Raw genomic sequence first — 22,191 nt, forward strand, 5'->3', positions numbered from 1 at the left:
GTACCTTCATTTATCTAACCTGTAGCGTCTGGGCCAGGGGTTGCTCAGAACCGTTGGAAAGTAGTGTGGGATGTGGGGAGCAACAAAGGAAAGGGATGTAAAAGGATGGACTGGCAGGGAAGCTGCAGGGAGGACAGGAAGAACGCAGGAGGCAAGGCAGTGAGTGGTAAGCCAGATTACTTGCGGAAAGGCCATGAAAATTATGTGATCCTGGAAGTGCACGGCTCCTACTCAAGAAATGGACGTTAGGATGATTTGACAGCAGGGTGGGGCGTAGGATGAGAAGCTCAAATGCATCCATTGTGTTCAGGGCAGTTATACGTGAACCCATTTTCCATGTTTGCACCTGCAAGAGTTTTGAGGGAGATTGGCTGATCCACCTTTGCTCAGCCTGTTTCCCCTGGGTCAGAGCGCTTTTCTTGTCATTCTGTGCCTTGCGAAATAAAAAATAAAATCAATCCAATCTTACCCACTGAATTGGATCAGATGCACGGGAAAATCGGAAGAAAGGTTTTGCTGAACCGAGCTTCAGCTCAGCAGGTCAGATCACATTTTCGCAAGGCAGAACGGTGAGAAAAGCTCTCGAACCCAGAGGGAATTAATCAGGACGCAACACAATCGAAATAAGGGTCAACCCAAAGGGTGGCTAAGCTCACGGCTTTCGGCATGTGTCCCTTAACTTCCTGATGAAACCCTGCAGGATTTTATACCACAAAATCCTCTTTTTTGTTGTGCTTTAGTGCAAGATCTCCCCTCCAGACTCGGCAGTGGAGGAAGCATCGCAGAACGACTCGTGAATTAGAACCATGTGTGGACAACAGGGCAGTGCAAATCCACGTCTAATTCCCTATTAGTGAGTCAGTACTCCAAGAAAGTACTTCTTCGTGCAATGCACAGTTAAACTACGGAACTCGGCTCCAGAGGAGGCAGCAGCAATGATCGACAACCAAGGTGGCTTATAAAAGAGGACTGAACAAATTAATGGAAGACGAGGCTATAAACAGCTACTAGGCACAATGGCTAATGCTGCCTTCACTGAGGCAGTCATGCTTCTTGAATTACCACTTGCTGGGAACCACAGGGAAGATGCTGTTGTGTTGAAATCCTGCTTGCAGGTTTCTCACAGGCATTGGTTGGCTGACAGGACGAGGTGGGTCACTGGCCTGATCCAGAAGGCTCTTCTTTGTGTTCTTAAAATTGCAAAGTGCATCCACAAAAAACAAGCCAAACAGAAAACCCACCAGTATGTGATTTTCTCCAAGATGTGATTTTCGCTCAGCTTTGCAAGGACTTGGCTGTGACAAGAAAGAAAGGCCTTCTCCACATGCTCTGTTACCGTCCCTTCCTTCATCCGTTCCCTGGGCTTTTACCCATTGAGAGCAGGTTTCAAGGGGCTGCACTTTGCCTCTATAGGCTGGGGGTTGGGGAAAAGACAGATCAGGAGGAGAGGGAGGAAGAGGAGGCGGTTTGCCTACAGAAGCCGAGGCCCGATGAGCAATGAGAGTGGCACAGCAGCCAGCGGGCCTAGAAGCAAAAGGCAGTGCAAGGAGCCTGCTTAAGATGCAAGCTGTGTGCCTCCCCTCATCAGAAGAGGAGACAGGCTGACGGTTCAAGCTGTCAACGCTTGCCAGGGGCACTCCTACGCCTGCCTTAAAAGAGAAGCACCTGCAACGAAGATTGCTATTCCCTCACCACCGACACTCCACTTTCTGCAAAGCTTACCTTTGCACAGATCCAAAGCACCCGCTGCCACCTTCAAAACCTCCAGCCTGAGCCGTGATAGGCACCCTTGAGGTGTCACCGCCTCTGCCCCTGTGTCCTTACCACTGCTAAGGAGTGGGTGGGGAGAGAAAGAAAGGGGCTTATCAAAAACTTCAGAAGCGCTTGCATTTTCTGAAGGAACCAGCTGGTCACACCTCCCAGCCACAAGGCAGACTTGAGGTGGGTGGAGGGTGTCTGAGTCAGCAGGCTCTGCAGAAAAAAGAGGACCTGAACACCTGGATGTGTTGTGTGTTCTGTGACCCCTTTGCCCCTTACAAGTTCTTAAACTTGGGAGGGCATTAAAAGAGAGCCAGGTCAATTGAGGAAGCAGAAGGCTATTGAAGGTAGTAAAGTAAAGGGACCCCTGACCATTAGGTCCAGTCGTGGCCGACTCTGGGGTTGCGGCGCTTTATTGGCGGAGGCAGCCGGCATACAGCTTCCGGGTCATGTGGCCAGCATGACTAAGCCACTTCTGGCAAACCAGAGCAGCACACGGAAACACCGTTTACCTTCCTGCCGGAGCGGTTCCTATTTATCTACTTGCACTTTGACATGCTTTCGAACTGCTAGGTTGGCAGAAGCAGGGACCTAGCAATGGGAGCTCACCCCGTCGCGGGGATTCGAACCGCCGACCTTCTGATCAGCAAGTCCTAGGCTTTGTGGTTTAACCCACAGCAAACATTCCAGCAGTGGCCACTGTGAGAACTAGATGGACTGCTGGCCTATGTATATTAGAAATCCTTACATTACACATTTTGAGTATAATGCTATACTGTTGGTGCACACTGGTTGTATACTTGCTGAATGTAATGTGTGAACACTCCTGCAGTCAGCTATATAGCCAAGTGGGGATTTGAACATTTCTCAGCTTCTAAACCAACCCTCTTAGCATGCTAGTCCTCAAAGTGAATATGCCGCCCATACCAGAATTGAACCCATAAGAGAATCAATAGAATGCATCCCCAAATTGAATTTACTTTCAAACCAATGACTAAAAATGCCTCAATAATGTACTCTTTCCCCTTCACAAGTCTCCAAAACCAGATTAACTGGTTTGAAGCAGACCCTCTCATTTTCATGCACAGGAGCACGTAGCACTGATTGCTCATCAACTATAGCACAGGTGTGTTCACCATGAAGATGGCTCTTTTTTTAGAAAACAAAGAAAAGGAAAAAAAGGGTAAAAAGAGACAGCATTTGTTCAGTAAACACCTAAATGCAATTTCAGGTCACCAAGGACGGAAGTTGCCGCCATACAAATATTGCAGAAATATTTTTGCACAAGGAGCAAGGAATGCTTTCGACTCCACTGCCTCCTAGCTTAGCAAAACCAAACCCACATTGCAGCCCCTTTTTCTCTCTCCCCTCCTTCCTTTGCCAGCGAAATTCCTTCCTTTGCCAGCGAAAGCTATCAAAGCTATCACACTTGAGAAAACAATGAGGAACAAAATGTCTTCCCCCCTTCCTTCCCTTTCCATGGCTCAAGTATTCAGAAATTGGATGAGCAAGAAAAAGGGGGGGATGGGAAGGAGATGTGCATCTCTTCACCATGGAAACACCCTTATGGGTCCACAGCTGGGTGGTTGCCATGGAGACAAAATGTTTCCCATTGCCATAGCGATGATCATCGATTGAGCAAGCTGGCAGCCAGACTGCCACCCTAGTCTTCTGCAACCGAAATCAAGGACAAGGGGCTTGGGGGGCGGGCAGGCGGTGGAAGATATGGGGTCCCCACAGATGAACCCAGGCTTGTAATTAGGGGAAAGGAACGCCATTTGGGAAACGGGAGAAAGAGGTTAAAGTTATTTATGGATCATCACTCTCCGTGTCCCTAGGGGAGGCCATGCAGGTGCATAGCTAGAGGTTGCAGGAGCCTCGGGGGGGGGGGGTGTGTGCTGAATTTGCCGACAGATTTCGCAGTACATTCAGAGCCATCTGCAGCTCAGAGCGAAGCAGCACCTGGGAGCCAGGAGCAGGCAACTGAGAAGTCGTGAGGAGGAAGCAGCAGAAGAATGGGTCACATAATTTACTCCTGGGGTGTGTGCACACCCTCCATCTCCAAAGGAAGAAGAAGAAAAAGATCTGCCAAGATATCCATGAGCAAAACCAGCATGGGGGTGGGGGAAAATAATAATCTCACACCCTACAAGTCACACATTTCTCTCACAAGGATGGAGAAGGGAGCTGGAGGGTTGCTCCTCCGCTCCCACACCAGCTGGATCCTGTGGCTTTCAAGCGACAAACAACAGCCACAGCTGAGCAACTTAATGTGGCGCCATGAACAGGCTCTGGCCATCTTCCTGCAAGACCAGGAGCAAAAAAAACCCCCAAAGCGCATCAATGCATGTACATCTGCACTCACCCAAGCAGTGAACGTCTGACCCAATTACCAACATATGCCTTGTATTTCACAACTCTAAACACAGCGAAGAGAACAAGAGGAGAGAATCAGAAAATAAGACAAGGTGGCAGCTCTGGGCAACATGCGCTGTGAACAGCCATTTTCTCTACGCTAACCACTCTCTCTGCCGGGCAAGAGGATCACGCATGCTCGAGGAACCCCCTGGGAATAAAAGCTGCAGGAAATCCTGTGGGGTGGGGTAGCTCATGGCTCTTAGCTGTTTCCCACCAGGAGGCAAGCTTAGGTGGGACAACCAGGATCAAAAGACCCTTTTGAGTCACAAGGAGGGTGTGTAGGGATGAGTGATGGCGAGTGGGCTGAATTTGGCCCAGGGACACCCAGGCAGCCCAACCGCGGATGTTGACTTGCACGGTTCAAGAAAGGCATCCTGCCCAGAGCGTCGGTGGAAAACAGTCCCTCTCTTTCTCAAATCAGTCATTCCTGAACAGGGAGCCATGGGAAGACTGGTGATGTGCCATAAACAAGTTAAAAACCAAAGGCTCCCGGCAAGTCGACAGAAGGAAAGCAGATCAAGATCTAATGGTAGATCTCAAGATCTGCTGTCGGGACCAACAAGGTTTCAGACTCCCAGTTATTTGACAAGAGCAACAAAAATGTGACTTCTTCTGCCTACATCAGGCTGCCAAAACAAGCTGACAAACTCTGGACTTTTTGTGTGCGCAAATTCTGGCGCGGAGAACGAATTTCAAGGCTTCTTACTCTTTAATTCTAATTGTATAGCTTTCGGACATGGCTCTCATTTTGAGGAAACAAAAGTTGATCCAGCAAGCCTGAAAGTCTGCCCACCCCTAGTCCAAGGCTGCCCTGGACTGCCTCCTCTGGCCTTGGGGCCTTCCACGCATCGACTCTGCCAGGGGTGGCAATTTTGCCAATTGTCTGTGGCAGACCCATCAATCACTCCTGATGGAGAAATGCTTGGGTAGCTTTGAGGATGTTTCAGTTCTGACTTAATTTGGTGCACATGACTGAAGTCCCCAGACAGTTTGGAAACATTTATCTAGACTAAGAACCACAGCATCCTCCCTGTCTCTCCAACCAATAGTCTTAACCTGACAGACCCTCCCAATAACACTTTCATCCCCATATTTCAGCCTCAACCTGCAGATGTGCATCACCTCTGCCCCTCAATTCCAGGAGTAGAAGCAACCTCACCTCCTGCTGCCCTTTCACTGCCACAAAATGAAAAACACACCTAGCTACATTTGGTGACTTTTTATTATTCATTTATAAGCAAAAAAGAGAAAAAAAGAGAAAAAAAATTAAAAGAGACAGATAAAAAGAAAACCAAAATACACCTTCAAATTTGGGGATGGAGGGGGAAGGGGAAAGATGTGATCCAAGGGACTTGTTTGAGGGAAGGTGCGGCAGAAAATGGGAACATCAAGAAGAGGATACAGACCCAAGAAAAAGGAGGGGTGAGGGAAAGGAAAGGGAGGAACGGGACGACATCCCCACACTATAGGCAACCTCAGAGAGATTGAGAGGGGATTACAAAACACTGCTTGGGAAGGAGGGGGGGGGATATCCCCTCGGGGCCAGGCCTCCCACCCAAATGCTGGTTCTCGACTCTCCCCATTTCCTCCCTCTCTGCTATGTACAAGACACACGCGCACACCCATCTGCAATGAGCTCAATTCATGAAGCCATCCAGCAAATACCCACAACACACCACTGGAGAGCAGAGGGTGGGAAAGAGGAATGGCAAATGTACACCCTGGCACTGCAAGCCCCGCAGGGCCTCTGCCAGGAGGCGGCAAAAAAGAAGAAGAGATGCTGAGAGCCTACGTCTGTGGGGGAAACGGGTCCCTGGTCCTCCTGAGGGTCCCATGCAGGGGATTTAACGCAACCCCGCCCCCCACATCCGATTATGATTCCAGAATCAAGGGGAAGAACACCAATCCCCTCCCACCCCCAGGCTCCTGGTGGGAAGGGAATCGGAGTAAAATCAGTTCGCATTGAGAAGGGGCCCCGAGGAGGAGGGGGTGTTCCTTCAGAGTCCATCCCGCTCTGCCTTGCATTCAATGAGGGCGGTGATGTGGTGATGATGTGGAGATGATCATTCCCCTCCTGGCTCCGTGGGAGAGGGAGGGCAGGGGGGGAACCGGGTTGAGTTACCTAGGGAGAGAGAGAGACACATACAAGGATTAGGAAGGTACAGTATAATTCCTCTCCATCCAGAATCCAGCTGCACAGATTTCGTGCAAGCACATGATAACCAACATAAAATACCGAGGGCAGATTAGGCCTTTGTGTGTCGGTTTCTAAAAGTAGAATTTTCTGAGCCACAAGGTTGCAGACAAAAGAAAAGAAAAAAAGGCTGGAAAACCATTTCTGGCAAACCATCTCTCTCCTTCCACCCCAATTCGCCACATAGGTTTCGTGCCAAAACATTGCAGCTCAGAAAAATCACACAGAAGTTGTTTGATGTGAAAACTGAGTATATCCTGAGGAGAACTGTCAGAACACTGATGGCCATTCCTGGCATCTGTGACTAGCAAGTTTAGAAGTGAGGGGGATTCAGGGATAAGGCAGGAAGGGAGCAGCCTGGCAGTGCATTTTGGGAATGTGGGAGAACACTAGGCCAGGATGACGCCATTTCCACACACCAATTTAAGAGAGTATCAGCCCAATCTGGCTGAGGGAAATTAAACAGGCACCACTGGATTTTCCGGCACATAGTAAACGACCCTTGCCCCCCACCCCACCCGTCTCTGTGATTCAGCCACTCACATTGTCTGGGGAGTGAAGAGGCCCGAAAGCTGGAAGCACTGGGAAGCCAATGTCTGTGAAGCCAGGTTCAGTGCTGGGCTGAGAGCTAGAAGTGGAGAAGGACAGAGGAAAACAGTAAGAGATTTTCTTTTTTTTACGGAAGCAATTCCCAAACAAGACAGTGGTAAAACAGGTTCATGCCTTAGGGAGCTACTCAAGCTTCTTAGCTGAGACCTTTTGTAAGCAGGCTGGGCAAATGTCTGGTTGGATTAAGGCCAGGGTAGCCTTCCCTTGGATCTGGGTGGTGCTGTGGGTTAAACCACAGAGCCTAGGACTTGGTGATCAGAAGGTTGGCGGTTTGAATTCCCACGACGGGGTGAGCTCCCGTTGCTTGGTCCCTGCTCCTGCCAACCTAGCAGTTCGAAAGCACCTCAAAGTGCAAGTAGATAAATAGGTACCGCTCCAGCGGGAAGGTAAACAGTGTTTCTGTGTGCTGCTCTGGTTCTCCAGAAGTGGCTTAGGCCACATGACTTGGAAGCTGTACACTGGCTCCCTCGGCCAATAAAGCGAGATAAGCGCCACAACCCCAGAGTCGGCCACAACTGGACCTAATGGTCAGGGGTCCCTTTACCTTTTAGCCTTCCCTTACTGGATGCCCTCAAGAGGTTGAGCTACAAATTTCCATCAGCCCCAGACAGCATCGTCAATATTAAGCAGTGATGGGAGCTTATGGTTCAACAATATCTGAAGAGGACCAAGTTAGGAAAACTTGATCCACTGGAGAATAGCAGAATGCATGCCTTGAACGCAGAGTGACCTATTTTTCCGTAATCTGCAGCATCTCCAGTTTAGAGAAGCTCATGCAGCAGAGGTAGAAGGACCTATCCCCAAGACTGTGGAGAACTGCTGCCAGTCAGAGCAGACAAATGGGGCCAATGACTGGCTCAGTATAAAGAGGTATCTCCAGACACAATTCCCAGGAGTGTACAACAATGGTCAGGGATCTGTCTCCTTGCTAAAGATTCTTTATTAAAGATTGTGGCTGGACCTCAAGTCCCTCAAGGTTCTCATCAGGGTCACACACACCCCACCCCCAAACAAGCCCATCCAATGGATCACACACATTTCCCACCTTACCTGTCAGGGCAGCTGGGTTCAGTGCTCCCAGGGGTATCGCTCCGTTGAGCTGCAGGGCCGCCTGAGCCGCGGCTGTAGTTGACAAGGGGATCCCGGAACCTGCTGAGAGGGGAGACGCCCCAAAGGGGAGACTCAGCCACAGGCACCTTTTCATCTAACAAGCATTTCCTTAGCAGAAGGCGTTAAGTGATTTAACAACTCTTTGCCCTAGGCTGCTGCCTGAGCCACAAGTATATTGGGACATGAATGAGGACCCTTTCAAAAGTTTCCCCTGCACTCCCCCAAATCCCAGTCTGAGGTTAGTCATAGGCACTTTTCGGTGCACAGAAGCTCCCCCCAAATCTCCACCCCTCAACTGCAGATGGCCACACAAACTCTCTGAAGCAACTGAAGGATTCCAAGGGGACCTCTCTTTTAGTATGACTAAATGCTCAAAAACAGTAAAAGCTGTTATGATGAATCCAATGAAGTTTTTTTTGCTCTCCTTCCCACTAAATGGTCAGCTGTAATCATTTCGGACAATTCTGCAGGAACCGCAACTGTCCTCTTAGTGTCTCCTCTCCCCATCATATTATTCTGATTTCCTTCCCAGCATATCACGAAGCCCCAGAGAGGACAGCACCCTCTAATAATTTATCATCGCAATCTTATGAGGCAGGCTATCTGGAGATCATAGCAGAGAGCATTGATCTCTGTAAGAAGCAAGACTCCTGTCATGTTGAACAGAGGGGCCTGGGGAAGAACGGAAGCAGACCCTACTCTGCAGCCAAAGGGAGGCACAGTGTTCCTGCTTCTGCCACACTAACTCTTTTCTCCATGAGAACAGAAAATGAAGTACATCGAAGGGTTCTAATTTAGAAGGAGCTATTATGTGCTGACGGGACGCAGGTGGCGCTGTGGGTTAAAGCCTCAGCGCCTAGGGCTTGCCGATCGAAAGGTCGGCGGTTCGAATCCCTGCGGCGGGGTGCGCTCCCGCTGCTCGGTCCCAGCGCCTGCCAACCTAGCAGTTCAAAAGCACCTCCGGGTGCAAGTAGATAAATAGGGACCGCTTACCAGCGGGAAGGTAAACGGCGTTTCCGTGTGCGACTCTGGCTCGCCAGAGCAGCGATGTCACGCTGGCCACGTGACCCGGAAGTGTCTCCGGACAGCGCTGGCCCCTGGCCTCTTAAGTGAGATGGGCGCACAACCCCAGAGTCTGTCAAGACTGGCCCGTACGGGCAGGGGTACCTTTACCTTTTTATTATGTGCTGACACAGACAGAGGAAGGGATACAGATTTATTCCATCCCCTCTAATAGAACCAATGCAAGAAAAGGTGTAATTAGCCAACAGGTGTGGGTGGGGCTTAAGTTCTCTAAACCTGAACTAGGGGGCAACCTACTTCTTCTTCTCCTTGCCCATTACCATAACTGTTAATAATGAAAGTATAGAAGAGAGGCTGGAGTATTGTGATTTCCTCATCCCTCCACCCCACCCCTGGGGTTGCATTACTTCCAGCTTCATAAAGAGTTCTGGAGAACTTGGAAGGTTGCTCAATGTTTTGTGGCATTTCAGTTGGTCATAATACAATAGTAATTATTATTACTATTACTATTAAATTTTCTATACCACTCTTCAGCCAAAGATCAGAGGGCTGTTCACAATATAAAAACACAAAAATATATAATGTAACACCAAACAAAAACAATACATTCCCTGCCTGCGCAATTAAATTAGCCAAAGGCCAATAGAAGAGGAACGTTTTCATCTGGCACCTAGAGATATGCAATGAAGTGGGGAGCCACTGCAGAAAAGGCCCGTTTGTGTGTTGCCACCCTCTGGACCTCTTGTGGAAGAGGCACACAAAGGGCCTTAGATAGTGATCACAGGGTCCGGGTTCATATATGGAGAGACAGTCCTTGAGGTATTGCGGTCCTGAGTATTGCCCAACTACTTGATTTTGGTGTGTTCCCAGCCAAAGAGAGTTCAAAGGTTTTAAGACCAAAATGGCCTGGGAAGGGGATATCTGAAGGACCGTCTTCTACTGTACAATCCCTTGAAAACAGAGATCTAGAGATGAGGTCCTATTTGCAAGGTACACCCCTAGAGGCAAGCTAGGCAGATGTCTACTAGAAGCAGGTGCCTTCCTGGTGGTACCCGTTCCCTTGCGTAAAATTTACTTCCCATCAGATCAACACCCTCAATTGTAGTACCAAGCTTTTAAAGACTGCTGCTCTCCAGACATCCATCTTCTTGTTAATATTGCTTTTATTGCTCCCTGCATGGCATTATCACTTCTTAATAAACAAATCAGTTTGTTTCCATCATTCATGTGAAGAAATCTCTCCCAGTTTCCTCGTTGCTCAGTTCCTACCAGGAAACTCACCTTCTGCCAGTTTGGCCATGAGCTGGAGCTGGGAGCCAGTGGTGCTGAGATTAAGGGCCGACCGCTCGGGCTCATCACCATCCGGGAAGGTGATGTCGGTGGTGCCGTCCAGCCGCTCAGTGACCTGCCCCACCCGCATGGGTCGGCCAGCCAGCTCGAAACCATTCAGCTGCTCCAAGGCACGCCGAGCACACTCAGCCTCTGCAAACTGACAGGGGAAGAAAGTGCTTTAAAAGGGAAGTATCTGAGGCTCCCCACCCACCTTCAAAGCCAGGTGAGAAGAGATACATACCGTGATGAAGCCATAGCCCTTGGACTGCCCGGTATCCTGGTCACGCATCAGCACAATGCTGTCAATCTGCACGCAGGACGAAAAAGCCACAAATCAGAGCTCCGTGAGCCCCCACCACGCTCCGCCCACTCGCTCCTCCAACCCTCCCACCTCACCCGTTACGGCCTCCTACCTTGCCAAAGGGCTCAAAGATCCCACGCAGCATCTCTTTGGTGATGTTGCAGTGAAGGGAGCCAACGTAGAGCCGCATGGGCCCCCCACTGCCTTTCTGAAGGTTGTTAGCCATGGCTGCCAGCCGGTTCTTCTCTGCCTAAGGCCAGGGAAAACCAGGCAGGATTAGAAACAGCCGCAAGCAATAGGCATTATTTTTTAAAAAAATCAAAAATCAAATGTTTTTTCCAAACATTTGTTCCCACAAGATGGCTCGCAATATTAAAAACAGTAACAGAGTTAAAAAGTTGAGAGCCGGATACGAGTTTTACACAAGTGTAAATAGCTCCTCATCCCCTGGCCTTTGGGTGGGAGAAGAGGGCTGCACAAACATGCCCAAAGGAGTATCTTACTAACTCTGGGCTGGGGCTTTAAGAACTTCCAGCCCTTTCCTCAAAAACCCAACCTTTCCAGTTCCTCCGAACACTCCTTTGCTCCACCTCTCTGCATCATCTCTAGCTCCATTTTTTGTCATTAACGTGTTCACCAGGTCACATACACCTACCCCAATCCACACCCCTCCTTCTCTTTCTCAGGCCATGCATACTAAGTTTATTTACCCGCCCCCTCCCACCTCAAATGCGTCTCACACCTGGGAGGCCTGGACAATGATGGGCACACCAAGGAGGCGCTGCCCTGTCAGCCCAATGGCCAACGGTACCGACTGGATCTCACAGAACTCCACGTAGGCGATGCCCTTGGAGCGGCGGGAGTTTCGGTCAGAGATGATCCGCACATCACGCACCTGCTCGGAGGTACAAGGGAAGGCAAGTGAGAGATGGAACGGCTGCAGGAAGCCCATAGAAGTGCAGCTGAGGATGACTAAAAAGGCGTTTCTGGTTGAGATTACTGGGTACCATGCAGAACACAGAGGGAACTGTGGGTTTCAAGACTGCACTTGAAGGGGGGGGGAGAATAAGCAAATGTCAAAGCCCAATGGAGGGAGGGAGGGGAAATGGCCAACCTTGCCGACAGCAGAGAAAAAGTCCTCGAGGTCACGTGGGCGAATGCGGGCAGCCAGCTGCATGCAGAAGACAGTGCGGGCATCACGCTCCTCTGGGCTCAAGCTGCCCAAGGGCTCCCTGTGGGAGAAAAGGAGAAGTTGCCAAGGAGGTTCAAACCTGGGAGGAGGAACTCAACAAGCCGTCTTGGTTCTGGGAGACAAGGGGTGGGCAGCTGTGGGGGAATCCCTGGTCCTGAATGGGGTAACTGTGCCCCTGAAGGACCAGGTGCACAGCCTTGGGGTCATTTTGGGACTCACAGTTGTCCATGGAGGTGCAGGTTAATTCTGCATGCAAGCCAACTGTCTACCAGCTCCATCTGGTACACTGGCTGAGACCCTACCTGCCTGTGTCCTGTTTTGCCAGAGTGGTGCATGCTCTGGTTATCTCCCACTTGGACTACTGCAATGCGCTCTACATGGGGCTACCTTCAAAGGTGACTCAGAAACTACAACTAATCCAGAATGTAGCAGCTAGACTGGTCACTGGGAGTGGCCGCCAGGACCATATAACACTGGCCCTAAAGGATCTACATTGACTCCCAGTACATTTTCAAGCCCAATTCAAAGTCTTGGTGCTGACCTTCAAAGTCTTAAATGGCCTCAGCCCTGTATACCTAAAAGGAACATCTCCATCCCATTGTTCAGCCTGAACACTGAGATCCAGCACTGAGGGCCTACTGGCGGAAGCGAGGTTACAGGGAACCAGGCAGAGCGCCCTCTTGGTAGTGGTGCCCATCCTATGGACTACCCTCCCATCAGATGTCAAAGAGATAAACAACTTTTTTACTTTTAGAAGTCATCTGTATAGGGAAGCTTTTAACATTCGATGTTTTGTTGTGTTTTTATATTTTGCTGTAAGGTGTCCAGAGTGGCTGGGGCAACCCAGTCAGATTGGCGGCATATAAAAAAATAATATTATCATCATCATTATTATTCTGGCCCAAGAAGCACCACCCAGCCCTCCCCAGTCGCAAACACTTACCGGAGGGGGCTTTTCTCTCTGTACAAGGGACTCTTGCTGTGCCCAAACCGACGCCTGCAAGGAAAGGGAATGGGACACAATGCAAGATAGCCTAGTTCAACCACGAGAGCACGAACAGGGCAACCACTGTCGAAATACACCAACTACCAAGTCCTTTCTCATTTGCTTGAGATCAAAGCCAAGAGAAAACATCCCAAGGCAAGTGACAGCCTGGCTATCAAAGGAGAGGCTCAGTACCACTGCTACTATCTGCTGCCATATACTACCCACTTCCCAATACTGTTGTTTCCTTCTTAGCTCTTTCACCTGAAACACCTTCCAGGGCAGGGTTCAGATAGGAAGCAGGAATCCTATACTGTTTATATATAGATTGTCTAGCCAGTGTGGGGAACCTTTGGCCGTCCAGAAGCTGCTGAACTACAACCCTCTTCAGCACCAGCAATAACAACAAAGCGTCAAGAATCATCCGGGTTGTGGTTAAGCAAACACCTGGAAGGCCAAAGGTTGTTATGTACATTGATTATTGTACATATCATTTGTATTGTATAATACATTTGCATTGTTTGTGTATTGTCAGCTACGTTAGGCATCCAGTCTGAAATTCATTTTTTAAAAAAGAGATTTGTGCATTAAATAAAATGGGGGGGGGATTGTTTCTGGGATATGCAATGGGTGGAGAAAGCTTCAAGCCATGTCATGGAGACGCTGCTGTGGCAGAGCAGGCCGAGGATTTGGGAGAGATGGAAAGCAGACTGAGGGAGAAGCTCAGAGGGTCATGGTCCATTGCTATAAGACAGACATTAACTCAGCCTCTCGAGCCATCCCTGTTGCTGATACAGCTAAGACGAATTATTTCCTCTCTTTGCATTAAACATTTGATCACCCGGGGCTTTTGTGACAGGACTGTGGCAGTGTCCCTTACCCAGGGGGTGGGGGGCTCCGGTAGCGCACTCTCTCGTCCCGCCGGCGCTCTCTGCTGCGAGACCGGCTGCCCCGCCTGCGGTCCCGGCTGCGGCTCCGGTGGCGGCTTCTGCTCCGGTGGCGGCTACGGCGATCTCTGCTGCGGCTGCGCCTGCGGTGGCGGTCTCGGTCCCGACTGCGGCTAGAAGAGGTTTGAAGAACAAGAAAGGAGTATGAAGAATGGCAGCCTCCCTCAAACTGCCCTCGTTGCGCCTCCTACTGCAGGACCGTGGGACAGGGAACTAAGTGTGCTGGGTGATACCAGGCCCTCCTTTCACCCCACGGTGCACAACACATTTCAAGTACGTTCAGAATCCTGGGAACTGCAGTCACCCCCCCCCCCAGCGCTACAACTGCCAGGACCCTTCCCCTGGGAAGTCCGTGGGGGAAGTTTGCCAAACGCACTTTAAATGTATGGCGTGGATCTGCCCAAAGATACTGGCTGAAATGCATGCATACAGCTAAAATCCAACCATCCTGGCCAAAATCCTCCAATCTCTCTGGAGCATGCAAGGGGAAGTGCTCCCCCTCTTGCTCTCCCTGGAAAAGGAAGGACGGAAGGCAATAAGCTCCTGACAGCTACATGTTTGCCAACCATGGCAAGTGGGGGTCCTAGACTAGCAACCCACACAGCTCCTTGCTCACTGCTCAGTCCTCTGTGCTCGTTGGAGCCCATCCCTACCTACCTATGTCTGTGGTCACGGCTCCTGCTACGACTCTTGCTCCTCTTCTTTTTGCTGCAATCGGGAAGGAAGGAAGGTGAGAGATGCGCAGGAAAGAGGGAGGGGAGAAGGAAACGCCAGAGGAAACAGACCAACTCACCTGCTGCTTTCCCCGCTGCTGCTGGGGGCGCTTTCTTTCTTTGCGTCCTTTGCTTGCTCCTCCTGAGGCGGCTGGAAAAAGGGTCGGAAGACAGAAGAGAGGGGGTAATATGCAGCCCCTGCTCCTCCCTCGTATGCCTTGTAGCCCAGCCCCACTCTGCCCTCCCCCAGCTGCTCCCGACCGCTTTCATACATTACCTGTGCTGTGGGGGGATCAGCTGGTGGCTTTGAGGGTCCTGGCTGGGCCTGGAGCAAACACAGGAGGGATGGGCCCAGCAGGGAAGGGTCACTGAGACACACAGGGAGAGGGGGGCATGCACACACAGTCTCCACCATTCCTCACCCCACTCAAACCAAGAAAGCAACAACAACCCAAAACACGTTTCTTTCCGTATGTCTAGCACAGAACGGCACATCTGAGGGACCGTGGAGAATCACTGGCAGTACGTCCGAGCTCATTAATTATACGAGGCATGGGAAGGGGGACCCAGAACCCCAACACTTGCAATTAAAGCAGCTGCACCCTCTCGTTCCTTGGAAAGTGCAGCTGCTTTAAGATACTACGCTTTTAATGTTTTGTCTTTCATAAAAATTAGGAGCACAGCTGCAAGAACAAGTGAGTACTTAAGCTGCCTCAGCAGACTGAGACATAAGAGCAAAACACACACATGCATCCCAGTATAGGCCTGTCCCCCATCAAATGCTCCAGGGCTCTTTGGCAGGGAGATAAGCCACTTTTGAAGTTTGAAAACCAAAGAGTTTTTATTAGGAAAGTTAGCTTTTCATATCTGGCATGTACCAAAACTCCCCCTGCCCATCATTCTACTACCAGGAATTGTTTCCTTTAAAAAATCACAATATACTGTTCAGCGCAGAATTGTCGTAAGTAGTTGATATTCAGCAACTCAACTTTCAAGGGGGTTTCCCTCTGCTTAAAGAAGGGTCAAATCTGCTTGCCTTATACCCACTTTGAAACTGGTGCAGGATTTGCTTCCCTGAGAACCCCAACTTCTACTGTAAAGAAAAAAAATGTTTCACCCACTGTTTAGCCTACCCAAAATACCAGTGATATTAAACTGAGTTCTCTCCTATTGCCAAAACCCACTCCAGGAACATTTACCTGGCAAGCATTCAGTTTCCAGGGGGGGACCGGGACCGGGGACCTGCAGTTGGAATCATCAACAACAAAATTCCTTGATTTAATTAACACAGAATTTGTTGTTTTCGAGCTAATAACTGCATGAGCCAAGACTCTGCATGGGATGCTGTTGTTCTGGTCACAACAGCAGGTGGGGCAAAGTGCCACATGCAACCAATGCTTAGGAAGAGATAAACGTCACCACGGCCAAAATCGTGGCCAGATTCGCACCCACTGATTTCTAATAGGAGCTGCTTCTAAAGAAGTGCATTCCGGAACTACCTTAAATAAATAAAGACCAGGGGGAAAACAGCATGTCGCACAAATGCACATAGCTTTCTTTGGAATGTGTTATTCTGCTGCAAAGTTTGGGTGCTCTTTGGCAGGGATGGAGAGGACAAGTGGTCTAACGCTTATAAAAGAGAAGGAACGTTTTTATTTTATTTTCTAGACCCCAGGCAGTATGGTGACTGAATTGTGGCAAGCAACTGGCAACCCCTGATCCAATAAGCTTGTCTCTGAATTAACATGATTTCACATCTTTAGTGGCCTGCATCTATATGCAAGCCAATAACCAATTTCTTTGGTGGCCTTACATTAACAATGGAAACAATAAAATGCAGCTACGTAAGCTAGAAATGTTACTTTTTTATAAAAAAACAAACAAAGTTGAGGCCCTCAGGGAAGGGAGCTACACAAGGGAGTGCATTAGGCAGCACACTGCAATCTTGGTAGCATGGCTAAGAACCCCCTTTTTTCGCAGGTTGGGCATGCTGCTGCTGCTGCTGCTTTCAAGAACTCACTCCTTACCTCCTCTTTCTTGTACGGGGCCTCCAACATGGCCTCTATCACGATATCAAAGTCATCCGAGGCCATGCCGTCCTCTTGGCTCTGCAAGTAGGAAGAGAGAGAGAGGGGAAGGGTTAAACGCAGAGTTCCCTGCAATGGAACCCCACAACACTACCTTCCCGAAGAACAAGAGAAGGGGGTGAGGGTGGGTACTCACTGGGTCCTGGGATGGATTGGGGAACGCCGGATCCATGGCTGGCCCAAACGGGTGGGCTCCCCACCACCCCGAGACACAGGAGCTGCTAGTGGAGAAGGGCTTCTAGCAGGCAAAGAATTCGATCACAGCCTGGAGAAGATGGAGGCATGAGTGAAATTGAGAAGTGGGCTACACCGGGGTGGGCAGGGAGGACCATGCATGTTGCTTGGATACGCTAGAGTTCTAGAATCTACGGATCTGTAAAACCAACTGGAGCCCACCATGTGACCTCTGGGATTCTGGAATGCCAAGACAAACGTGAAAGAGCATCTCAGGTTGCCTGCCCACCTCCCATGCAAACGATCCCTCTCCTCTAGTAACCTGCGCCTGCCTCCTTTTCTAATCTAGAATGATCTCAATCCACCCAGTAAATTCCTTCACATGGAAACCTGCACTCCACACTCCTTCCACAGACCTCACACTGCAAAACATCCCCCAGGAGAGTAAAAAATAAAAACACCCCACTTCTCCGTCTGGGTAAAGGGGTGCCTGTCAAATACACCTGCAAAATACTGGCTGCAACATTTTTGCTTTAGAATGAGGTGGGCAGGAGTGGATGTGGGGAAATAAGTATTATGTGACATATTTTAATAAAATCAAAGTTTGGGCCCAGAAACCGATAACTTTTTTAGAGGGGGAGCAGAGACAGGACAGAGGGGGACTGTGTATCGGCAACCTTTGTAAATGAGGACCTGTATTTTCACTCTAGAAAACCAGAGATCTGTACTAACATCTCATAATCCCAAATATCTCTACTCTGAACTGCCTTGCACTTATTTCTACAGGACTTTGCATAGGATGGAGCAGTTAAGTCTTTAGCAAACAGGAGAGCTGTTGTTTTCTCTATGGCCATGAAGTCTTCACAGGCAACATCAGATTTTACATGAAAATGGTCTTGTCATACCATTGTAGCAGTACTCAATTTTAGGCACACACCACACTGCCAAAACACATTGTTCTTCAAACCTTTTAAACTCTCATATTCTTCTAAGTTTACTCTAGCTACCTAGCTAGGAAGTTACTATGCAGAAACCTTGCACACTTTTGTACGTATACTGTGAGTGTAAGGATCTGAGCACTGGGGCACTAATCCAACACTAGCAGTAGAAGAACCAGAAGTGGGCATCTCTTATCCCCTCCTACAGCCAGTCAGTCATTCAGAGAAGAAGGAAGAGCTACTTGATCAGAAACTCTAGTCTGTTCCCTTCCTCTTTGCTGCTTTCACTGTTAGCAAAGTAGATTGGGTTGTTGCAAACTTCTGTTGACAGGAGGAAAGCATATCTAGCTCTGTCTGTTGCAGGATCTACTGTCCTAAGAGTGCCCCAAAGTAGATTCACACAACCGACAGTAACCCTAAGGCTAAGAAAAACCTGTAATTTTGGGATGCATGGAATTCATGTAGTTTGTGTATTGTCAAATACCTCATAAATAGTGAGTCTGTAAACATGCAATAATTTATGAGGGGCTTCCTCTGAAATTCCTAAGTATACATGTAGGAAAGAACCTTCATGTAGCTTTCCAACAGTGAAAAGACTATCACAACATTGTTTTAAATTTTAAGTTGATTCAAAGTTTCTAGTCCTTGTTGTTTCGTTCAAACAATTAGTTTTGTCACCGCTGTAGAATTCTCCGCACCTTTGCCCTGGAGTTTTTTGGACTTTAACTCTTCTATAGAAAGAGAACCTTGCTCTAGAATAGTAGCTGATCATTTACTGGGATACAGAGGCAAAATTTTCCCACCTTCCAGTGATTTACTCAGGCAGAAAGATCAAGTGACAGTATCCACTAGATAATACAGTACAATTACCGGTAATTTTTTCATTTCTCTCGATAAATGCCTAAGCTTTATTACAACAGTGACAACTTTTAAAGGGCACACAGTCTACTGAAGACTCAGAAGCTAAAAATGGACTTCAGAAGTATTCCCAATGGCCATGCATGGCCTAGAAAACTCTCCATAACTCCTATAGGCTACCAAACACAGCCTAGATTCTGGGTTGGGTGGTGGTGGTCTTTCTTGGGGTTTTTTAGCTTAAATATTCTGGTGAAGCCTAAAAAGTGCCCCCAACAGACCATGCATATTCACATGCAGATATCTGCCTAAGCTTGGGGTTTCCTTGGAATCTGGAATGTGTCCAACCTTAGTTAAGATCTCTCATGGTGTACAGCTGCATTCAGTTGTGACAACATGCATGGGCTTCTTATGTTAACAGACAAAAGATGCAGAGGAGCTGCTGCTCTTCCAGTCACTTGCAGATGTTTTCTGGAGTATCCAGAGTTGCCCAGCTCTAGTCTTCATGGTACAGTAGAAGCTATTATGTTTCCATCATGAGGAATTTAACCACACCAAAGAAAGCTAGCAGAGAGAGGCTAGAACATAGGATCTAAACCACCCTGATAAAGAACTTGCTTGGATCTCAGGCTTTTCAAATCTTTGTATCCCCTAAAACAGAAGCAGCCAATGTGGTGCCCTCCAACCCCCACCACCCCACACCCCACATGTGAGCTGGCAGTCCAACATCCGATGGAAGGTGCCAATAGTGACTACCCTTGCCCTAAAGCAGCCCTTCTCAACCTTGGGTCCCCAGATGTTTTTGGCCTACAACTCCCATCATCCCTGACCACTGGTCCTGTGAGCTAGGGATCATGGGAGTTGTAGGCTAAAACATCTGGGGACCCAAGATTGAGAAAGGCTGCCCTAAAGCATCAAAATGATAAAATGCCTATGAAGATCGTCAAGCCTCAAATTTAAGGATTCACTATGTAGAACCTGCTTGCTCCCTACTCTCCCCAATTCCAGCCTTTAATTACTGCTCAGGTTTTATTACAGTGTGCAACTTTTCCATCATGAAATCTATGACCAGCTTGATATACATACCTGTAGCTCCAGACACCCACTAGTCTAAGGCAGTTGTGGGGAGCCTTTGGGCCTCCAGCACTGGTTGGACTCCAACTCCCATCAGCCACTGACAACAAGGCCAGTAAGTGAGAGGTGATGTGAGTTGTAGTCCAGCTGTATCTGGACAGCCACAAGCTCCCCACCCCTGTTCTATTCTGTTCATGTCAGATATAGGTGAGGTGCCCTATGGCCACAAGACAAGTCCTCTTTAATACCAAAACAAACAAAACATGCAACTCCAACTCCATCATTTGTTTACTAGCCTTTGGTCAAGGAGCTCACACATGTATTCCAGAAGACCAACTCACAGCCTGCTCCAGCTGAACTATTCCCTCTCCACCACAGGGCTACCTACAACCAACTGCTCTGTGGGAAGGATTCTCGGCAAACAAAAACCACCCCAGAGTCTACTCTGGCTACACTTCCTTCACTCTCCCATAGGGCAATACTACCAACAATGGCTGGATGGGAAGAATTGTGACACTGGTGTTTATTATTATTATTATTATTAGTGGTTGAATGCTTCTTGCAAGTTGCCTTTGAAGAGGATTTAAGGAAATGAGCAGAAGCCACCATATTCTCAGGGGTAGTCTCCAAATGTTCTTATACTGTACTACAATTCCCATCTCCCCTGACTATTGGGCGTGTTGTATTCCAACAACATGAGGAAAGCACCACATTGCCTACCCCTAGCATTAAATAAACCCTTATTTTGACTTTTCCTAATATAACTCAGTAGCTTTCCAAACTTCAATCTAGCGGAATCTAGAGACAGACAAGAATGGTTCACAACGTTTCAAAGTTTTTCCCTAAACAATATCCCTAGAGAATTCCACTCCAGCAGGCTCTTCTTCAACTCCCTGCCTACCCCAAATAATCTACTGAACTTTGAAATATTAGATTCCCAAAGATCACTTTATACCTGTTCTGCCTTCAACTCGACTGTCAAAAGTTACCCATACTTCAGAGTTGATAAGGTTGGCAAACCACAAGAAAAACAGCATTTCTTGTGCTTCATGCTTGTAGCATGCATGCTAACCTGAACACAACAGCATCTACTTTTTAGGAAAGATACACAGGTCTATACTAGATCTGCAGTCTAACAGGGAACCCAACAGGCTGCAATCATGTACTTGCAACATCAGAACCTCACAGCATCCATATCTATGTATATGCACAACCCACTTTTCCACCAAAGTCTTCAAAGGGCCTCTTCACGTTTACCGAAGTACAATGGATACACTGCAACAGACACCCCCCCCCCACTCCAAAGTGTGGCCTTAAGCTTTCTTATCCCGAGGGGGACTGGCCCTCCTCGAGTCCCAACTCTCTTTAAAAATGGAGTAAGCAATACCACCACTCCAAAAACAAACACCGCCTGCAAGTAGGAAATGAGCCACATACATCTTGAATATTTATGTTGCAAACCGCCCTGCGATTCTTGGATGAAAGGCGGCATATAAATTTAATAAGGATGAGCATACATACATATATAAAACACACCTACCGCCATGTTTGGCACCCCTCCCCCCGCTCTCTTTTAGGCTCAGAGGCACCATCTTGTTACCTGCCGGGAAACCCCCTCCCCCCCCCATCGGAAGGAGACCCTGCACCGCCTACCTGGCCTTTCGTCCACCACCTGCCCCCGCCCGCAATGCGGGAGGGAAGGAAAGCGGGAGGGCAACCCAAGGCCAGGCCACGCCCCCTCCCCAAAGCCCCGCCCTTTGCCTCTCGCGGCGTCTGCGGCCCTTCGGCCCGCGCTCCCGTCTCTTTTTCAGAACGGCGGGGAGCCCTAGAAACCCCTCCCGCTGACGTCACCGCCGCGGCCGTGACGTCACCGCCGCCACTTCTGCCCGTTCGGCGCCTCCGAGCTCTTTCCCCTCCCTCCCCCTCAGGCCTTTCTCGAAGTCACTCACCCACCTCCCCCTCCCCTTTGGCCGTTAGACCCCAGAGGTCTCTTTCCGGCCCGGGTCAGCTCCAAAGTCTTTCGCTCTCTCCTCAGACGCGGCCGCAACAAGCAGCAGCGGCGATGCTAAGATGGCGGCGAACACTTCTCCCTCCAGAAGCTCCCCCCTCCCTTCTCCTTCGCCTCGCGGAGGCCCCAAAGCGCATGCGCGTGGACTCTAGCGCTGTTGATTGGCTAAGAGTGGAGGAGGAGGTGGAAAAAGAGCAAGAAGGGTCGGGGGAATGGGAGGGGGGGGTGTCATTACAATCAAGACGGCGATTGGTCGGGCTACTGCACGGAGGCGGGCTTCCAAGCCGTGATCTCGATGCTCACTCGATAATGGCTCGGGAACGTTTGAGGTAAGGTTTTCCTTTCGCCCTCGCCCCCGAGTGGAACCAATGGTTGCGAGGCGGAGGTGGGCCGAAGGCGGGATATACTTAAAGGCGATTGGCCGAAACGACGGAGGAACTGTGAGGACGAAGTCTGATTGGATAAAAGTGCGG

At 49.2% G+C, this 22,191-nt stretch overlaps 1 protein-coding gene across 13 annotated transcripts; it reads right to left on the bottom strand.

Annotated features, from left to right (window-relative positions):
- Nucleotides 1-5,380: 5,380 nt before the first annotated feature.
- Nucleotides 5,381-21,834, bottom strand: RBM23 (RNA binding motif protein 23; the record flags this gene model as incomplete). 13 transcript variants are annotated; one of them, XM_079951987.1, is made up of 16 exons in its annotated part: nucleotides 21,664-21,834; nucleotides 16,806-16,934; nucleotides 16,610-16,690; nucleotides 14,860-14,907; nucleotides 14,663-14,733; nucleotides 14,527-14,577; nucleotides 13,803-13,982; nucleotides 12,881-12,934; nucleotides 11,860-11,977; nucleotides 11,488-11,640; nucleotides 10,858-10,995; nucleotides 10,686-10,751; nucleotides 10,394-10,601; nucleotides 8,030-8,128; nucleotides 6,914-6,998; nucleotides 5,381-6,298 (listed from the first exon to the last, which is right to left on the bottom strand). In XM_079951987.1, exons 2-16 carry the CDS (start codon nucleotides 16,839-16,841, stop codon nucleotides 6,295-6,297), a joined length of 1,392 nt encoding a protein of 463 aa, XP_079808113.1. In that variant the 5' UTR covers nucleotides 16,842-16,934; nucleotides 21,664-21,834. The 13 variants fall into 13 exon arrangements, with proteins under 13 accessions (XP_079808113.1, XP_079808105.1, XP_079808110.1 ...); XM_079951979.1 differs by having other exon boundaries at nucleotides 8,030-8,131; nucleotides 21,664-21,833; XM_079951984.1 differs by having other exon boundaries at nucleotides 8,030-8,131; nucleotides 21,660-21,833.
- Between the last annotated feature and the right edge of the window lie 357 nt (nucleotides 21,835-22,191).

The sequence above is a fragment of the Podarcis cretensis genome (genome assembly GCF_951804945.1).
Source record: "Podarcis cretensis genome assembly, chromosome: 13".
NCBI lineage: Eukaryota > Metazoa > Chordata > Lepidosauria > Squamata > Lacertidae > Podarcis > Podarcis cretensis.